Genomic DNA, 7636 nt, shown 5'->3' on the forward strand with positions numbered 1-7636 from the left:
TACGTTTCGTCCAAGGGAAAATTTGTAGAAAGGTTTTAAACGTTCCTCAGTCGTCATGAACATGATACAAAAACGTTACCACAATGGCTTAAAGAAACGTACTATACATCATGAGTCGTCGTCCAGATGTACAGACTCTTCTGAGAGAGCATCTTAGACATATCTATTTATTCGTTGTTATGCTCGTACATGTAAGCGGATTTCAGCCCAAAGAACGATTCTTGAGTATGGACTTTAGAGTTTTTTGGCTTTTGCTGACCTTTGTGAGGTTCTTGCTTCCTTTTTTTCACAGTTCTTCACAGCGAACAGCGAGCTAATTGACATAATGAACAGTAAAGTCCCCGTAATTCGCAAAACAAAATGGAATTTTTAACTGAGAACTGAGCTTGTTGTGTACGAAAATAGATAGCATCTTTTAGAATGGCTGGAGTACATTCAGCTTAAATCTCGACAAACTGCAAAAATTACTCAAAAAAGAGGCTGCGCCCGAAGTAAATTTTGGTTGTCTACATTTTCTAATATTATGCCACACGTTGAGATATTGTACAGCTAATACCAAAAATGCGCGGTTGGCCATTGACCGAACAACAGAGGGGAGAACATTTCAAAAATGCCGTACAGCGTATACGAGACAGCATTACTGACATGATTTATATATGCCGAAAACTGCTGGGTTCTGCGAAGATAGACATGGAAACGAATTCCAAAACCTGTTGTTAGAAAAAGTAGTGTGTGATACAATAATGGCTCTGGTTGTTGAACACTTTGACTTCACAGGGTATCTCGTCGTGCAAGCTTATTTATTTCTGAAAAATTTACTTCGTTTATAAGTCAATTTCCACAAAGTTTGTCGCAGAGGTCTTACATATCCCTTCGCTGATGTAAATAAGCTGAGAACAGAAAAACGTTCAAATGTGTGTGAATTCCTATGCGACCAAACTGCTGAGGTCATCGGTCCCTAGACTTATACACTACTTTAAGCTAAGAACAACACACACACACCCATGCCCGAGGGAAGATTCGAACCCCCGATGGGAGGGGCAGCGCAATCCGTGACATGGCGCCTCAAACCACGCCGCCACTCCGCGTGACTGAGAACAAAACTTCAGATACTCTACACGAGGAGCGAGTTTGTAACTCTCACAGGTGCTGTTCTGCTTCTGCAATTTGCGTTCCAAAATAATTTGCAGAAGCCTTTTAGGGATAAAATGAAAGTCCAAAAACCGATCTTTATCAAACCGGCAACGGTGACAGCGTATGATGCAAAGCGATCTTTCTCTGCTCTGTAGAGAATATAATTTTTCTACGAGGTACCACGGCTAACGACAGATGCAGTGCTCTCTATCGGGAGAGATTTCGTACACAGCATCGTAGGCTCCAGTGAATGCTTCATTGACAGAGTCTCTGCTCTTAAGGAGCGGAGAACGGATTTTTCATACAAACATTCATCCTAAGGTAAGCGTGTTTCCGTATAGCAGTTATGTTACTGTTCATTTTTAGCCTTATTATGTTAGTTCGAACTTTGCAGTCCATCTTCCAGTGAACCCCTAGGACAGTGATTCCCGAACTTTTCCTCAGGCGGACCTCTTTGAGAATTTTGATACACTTTCATGGAATACCTTGTCTTAGTTTGAAGGTTACTAAAATTTTTAAAAATGAGGAAAACCTGTGTTATTCAGTGATTACTTCAATTGTAAATCATAAATAATAACACAATAATCACAATAAAATTTTAAAAAATAATTTTGTCAAAACGTCGAAAAAATTGTATTAATTATTTTTTGCAGAGCACTTGTTCACTTTCCGTGAAACACGCAGTTTGGGAAATTCTGCCCTAGCAAAAACTCCACCAACTGTCATGGTGCCATTCATCTTACCAACCAGAAATTCGGTCTAAGTATCCTCCTACAGTCGTTTACAGACGACTCCTTCCCTCATACCACATCGCCATCACGAAACAGCTTCCGGCAGCTGTGGCCGAGAGGTTCTAGGCGCTTCAGTCCGGAACCGCGCACCTGCTACGGTCGCAGGTTCGAATCCTGCTTCGGACATGGATGTGTGTGTTGTCCTTACGTTAGTTAGGTTTAAGTACGAGGGGCGTTCAGAAAGTAAGCTCCGATCGGTCGCGAAATGGAAACGACTATGAAAATCCGATAAAGCTTTGCAAAGATGTGTTGGGTAGTGTCTCTAGTATAACCCCAGTTAGCATCACGTCGCTCTTCTCTTTCCTGAGCTCGCAGTGAGTGCGTAAAGATGTCTAGAAAATAGTGTCTGCCGCCAAGTACGAGGGCCTGGTGAGAAATTTCGCCTGAAGCTACGCAGCTAACATTACATAACTGTCGTGCTGTTTCTTCTTCAAGACAATTCTCAGCCGCATTCTGCAGGGGCAATGAAGATGCTCCTGCATCGTTTTCAAATGGAAATGTGAGATTACCCACAATACAGTCCGCAATTGTCTCCCCCTGAGTTTCATCTCTGGTCACATGAACCGCTCGCTGTCTTTGAAGACAACATTTTGACACAGACAACGAGGTGTAGGCCAGCGTGGAGAATTGGCGGAAAGCACTGGCGGCTGCCTTCTATGATGAGGCTATTGAAAAGTTGGTACAACGCTATGACAAAAGTCTAAGTCAGAACGGCGACTACGTAGAGAAGTAGCTGAAAGGTGTAGCTAATTGTTACAAGCAAAACATTTCTGATGTTCACTGTGGTTTCAATCTGGCAATCAATCGGAGCTTACTTTCTGAACAGGCCTCGTAGTTCTAAGTCTACGGGGCTGATGACTTCAAGTGTAAAGTCCCATAGTTCTTAGCGCCATTTGAACCATTTGGACTAAACAACTGTAGATTGCTGCTCATCCCGTCCGCCAGATCATTTATGTATACAGAAAATAATAGCAATCCTATCACATTTCCCTGCGGCACTCCTGCCAATAACCTTGTCTCTGATGAACTCTCGCCGTCGAGGATAATGTGCTGGATTCTATTACTTAAGAAGTCTTCGAGCCACTTACATATCTGGGAACCTAATCCGTATGCTCGTACCTTCGTTAACAGTCTCCAGTGGAACACCATGTCAAATGCTTTCCAGAAATCTAGAAATACGAGTATGTAATCTGTCTGTTGCTGTTCATCTATAGATCGCAGTATACTTATGAGAAAAGAGCAAAATGGGATTCGCATGAGCGATGCTTTCAGAAACCGTGCTGGTTCTTGAACATAAGCTTTTCGATCTCTAGAAAATCTATTATATTCGGACTCAGAATATGGTCAAGAAGTTCTACAGGATGTAATCCTCAAACACCAATAATTTGGATTACTGTCTCTTAAAATGCAAGTTGTGGTGGTTCAATTGCTCTCAGTGAAAGTTTTCTATTGAATTTTTTTCTATTTTAACTGGGTGTTTGAAAAGTTTCCGTTTTTCTGTGTCACCCTATAATATTTTTCCTTTGCTGTACATAACAAGAGCATCATATGATTATAAATTTAGAACACAATACATATCTTGGCTCTTTACATGGATTATGCCCAGTGCGGCGATACATTTGGTGCAAATACGTTAGATACCAAGGATCAGAGAAACCACGAAATACAACCAGAGACTACCGTCATCTGGACGTTATAGACATCAAACTTATTTTTCAGAGCTCTGTCTGACACTGAGTTATGGAAGAAATCTCTTCATGGTTGTACAGAGAATCGGATTGAGAGAGCCAACAATGGTGATTTGTACCCTAATTTTGGTTCTAAAAACCATGACGTTTCTTTGCACAGGATGTAACATTTGACATATAATCTGTGGAATTAATTAAAAGTTTGAAAAGCGGGTTTTTTCAGCCAACAAGTTGCGACAAACGTGTGTCAGAAATTTTTAGACAATAAATTAAGATTACTCAGAGTTACGATAAGTTCAAAATACTTGTGTCATTTTAAAGAGGTGATAATAACAATTTTGTGGCTCAGTGGCCTAATGCGAGTCTTCTGTTGGACGCCTCTTCGTCGACTTGCGTGTCCCCAACATACCCCAGTTCTCCAAACGGGCGAAGGGGAACTACAGTCTAATGGGGAGTCCGAACCACGTGTCACGTGTCGTTTCTGGCAGTCCCTCACATCATTAACAAGTGAACGCTATATTAAAACGAAGACTGAAAAATCCGTGGTCCGGCCAAGATTCCAACCCGCGACCTCTCGGTTTCCAGGCACACGCTTTACCGCTTTTTTCCCATAACAGTAATTTATTGAGTAATCTACATGTACTAAATCAAATGGCTCTGAGCACTATGGGACTTAACATCTGAGGTCACCAGTCCCCTAGAACTTAGAACTACTTAAACATAACCAACTTAAGGACATCACACACATCCATGCCCGAGGCGGGAGTCGAACCTGCGACCGTAGCGGTCGCGCGGTTCCAGACTGAAGCGCCTAGTACCGCTCGGCCACACAGGCCGGCAATCTACATGTACTGATAACTTACATTGCCATTAAGATAATAAACATGGATATAACACGGCTTCCATAACAGAAAATAGAATTAATTAGAAGTAGCGCTAAACAAGACAGAATATTCGTGCAAACAGGAATCACCCCTCGCCCCTCCATCACTCAAATGTTCCCTCACAACGTAGCTCTTTTGTTTTGTCTTGATACGGCCTTCGCAACCACACATACATGCATACACACATTCAGTAACTGAGGTGGCGAATAAAAACCAATCAGTCAAACAGTTTACCTGCGAGCGCCAGCAGCGCGGCGAGCAATCGGCGGACGGCCGGCATGTGTAGCGACTGGCGCCAGTCCCGTGGCGCACTGGCTTCACGCCGCCAGCTACGATACGCTAAGGTACCCCGTCCCCACTGGCGTCTGTGGTGGGGGCACGGTCCGTGGCGCTGCGGTCGCGCACCCCTTTATCCGCAGGCACGCCGTAACATTATTGTGGTGAAATTCTAGAACTCATCGAAATTCTAGAACTCACCACGAGCTCTCAGTGAGATCCTCGCCATAAGCAAGCACCTCGAGCAAGTCTGAAAGAAATGTACTACTCACGATGTACAGTGGACATCGGTCCTAATAGCGAAAGCTGACACCGCCGGAAGTAACAGAAGAAGATAATAGAACCAAAACCAGCGGAGCAGCTTAAATCACTTACTGAATGCAGTTCTCCGGTCCACAGCTTGTGAACTGCGGACAGCCGTCTCTTAATCATGTGAACTGCGGGAAGGGGTAAACTTGGGACTTGCGAAATGCCGGCAGAGAATTAGTCAGCCAGTTACCATTGCCAGGGAGACATCACGAGGAGACTGGCTGATGGTCTCCCATATCCGCGACCGAAATTATAACTAAAATAACAATCAACAAACACATCATTGGAAATCATTACATCGTCAAAAATAAGTCGGCTGGTTTCTTCTTCAGTTCTTGGGACAAAAACTTACCTGAAGCTAACTCTTTTAATAAATGATGGAAGCTGTAGAAATGAACTAAGATTTGTATCACAGCCGTGACTCGTACCCGGATCTTCTTGCTTACTAGACAGAAATGCTAATCATTACACCACCGTAGCGCTATAGTCAACATTGCTGCTTAAATCACTTACTGAATGCAGTTCTCCGGTCCACAGCTTGTGAACTGCGGACAGCCGTCTCTTAATCATGTGAACTGCGGGAAGGGGTAAACTTGGGACTTGCGAAATGCCGGCAGAGAATTAGTCAGCCAGTTACCATTGCCAGGGAGACATCACGAGGAGACTGGCTGATGGTCTCCCATATCCGCGACCGAAATTATAACTAAAATAACAATCAACAAACACATCATTGGAAATCATTACATCGTCAAAAATAAGTCGGCTGGTTTCTTCTTCAGTTCTTGGGACAAAAACTTACCTGAAGCTAACTCTTTTAATAAATGATGGAAGCTGTAGAAATGAACTAAGATTTGTATCACAGCCGTGACTCGTACCCGGATCTTCTTGCTTACTAGACAGAAATGCTAATCATTACACCACCGTAGCGCTATAGTCAACATTGCTGCACGAACTACCCAAGTGAATGCCCTCCCCAACACAACCTCATGTCTTTAGCTTATTTTCTCCGTACATACAATGCTGACTACAGTGCCCCAGTGGCGTAATGGTTAGCATCTCTGTCTACTAAACAGGAAGACCTGGGGTCGAGTCTCTGCCGTGGCACAAATTTAGTTCACTTCTTCAGATTCCCTCATTATCTTAGATAGCGACGAGACTTATATGTTTCCGGGAAAATTTAATTATAAGATCTGTTAACAAAACAGAAACAATCGATGACTCCTTTCCTCAAGTCTTCCATTTCCTCCCGTTAAAAAGCTTCCTTCTCAACAGTTTTGTTTTCGTCGCTTGGCACTGTTCGCACTCCTGATTTTCACGTATGCGTCTGCTTGCACATCAAGCAGAATTCCGCAAGACTGTAGACAGAAGGGTGGACAGAATAAAACGGATCCTTCAGTTTAGAACAGAGAGCTTCACAACCGTCGGTGGTACGGTTGCAGGTGGGCGAGTGTTCGGCCCAGACAGCTAGATGAAACAAGGCTTCAGGGATAATTGCCTCTAAATCATCAGTGAAACAATGCATCACCTCACCTAGATTCAAGAAAGGCACACCGAAGAATTTATTCTCTGGCGTGCTGGGAGCAGCGTTTTCGACAGGCCTAGCTCCTGTATCCTCCACCACCGAGACTGAGCAAGGTGAAACCAACAGCCACGGATACTTGAATTTGATCCAGTGCTGTTCATTGCTTCGTTAATGCCACTTTTAAAAACGATAAAAACCTCTACAGGTTGAATGTCGTGGCCATGAGAATTTTGCGCAACATGCTGTAACACTGTATTTTATGAACACGGCCGTTTATCAGCCAGGACGACGAATACAAATGGCACGTAGACACTTTCTATCAGACCATGAAAGGTGAATGATTGTGCGAAATATCGTGGATAATTCTTAAACGTACCATTCACATATATTTGCGACGGCTCACTCAGTACTTTCAAATTTGTAGGTATTGAAAATATAAAGAAGTTAACATCGTCGTTCGTCATCAAAAACTGTTCGTCACGACTCGTCTTCAGTGTGAGGAGCTTTATATTGTCGAGCGTTTCGTTTTCGCTACGGGGAAAGTTTAGGTGGAATGTTCATTGAGCAAGATGTATTTTGCATCGAATGAAGCTCTCGTCTTCCTATGTGAGAGTTTCGATACCACCGTTCTTCATCAGCCTTGACGCATCAACTCATCCAGCCTGCACGAAATATCTTCGAGTGCTTTTCCTTTTTCGTAAGTTGCTCAACTTCGGTTCAACTCTTGGCTCGTTGGTTTTTCATGGTTATGTTCGACACTGCTGGGTATAACTTTGTAGCCAATCGACACTCCAAGTAATCATTACAAGTATTCTTAGCACAAGCAGATCTCAGTGTACCATTCTTCAAATATTCATCTTCTGGATTTGCAGCTCTTGCATTTTTTTCCGTGTTTGCAGTTAAAATTATTGGATATAAGCTCCGCCTTTTAGGCAAACCACTGTTTTTTCTTGGTACCCAAGCATGTTTCGGCAACTCTGCGCCATCATCAGTGGGTTTTGTTTAATGAAAAACTGTAAAAATTAAACAATT

General features: G+C 43.0%; 1 protein-coding gene across 1 annotated transcript in view; it reads right to left on the reverse strand.

Moving 5' to 3' along the window:
* Nucleotides 1-4799, reverse strand: part of LOC124619773 (pancreatic triacylglycerol lipase-like) — a 249632-nt gene extending 244833 nt beyond the window's left edge. Inside the window, exon 1 of the mRNA XM_047146357.1 lies at nt 4732-4799. Coding sequence (XP_047002313.1) covers nt 4732-4777 — 46 coding nt within the window. The 5' untranslated portion in view covers nt 4778-4799. The remainder of the gene's footprint in view (nt 1-4731) is intronic.
* Nucleotides 4800-7636: the final 2837 nt, after the last annotated feature.

This window comes from Schistocerca americana, chromosome 6 (assembly GCF_021461395.2).
Source record: "Schistocerca americana isolate TAMUIC-IGC-003095 chromosome 6, iqSchAmer2.1, whole genome shotgun sequence".
Taxonomy (NCBI): domain Eukaryota; kingdom Metazoa; phylum Arthropoda; class Insecta; order Orthoptera; family Acrididae; genus Schistocerca; species Schistocerca americana.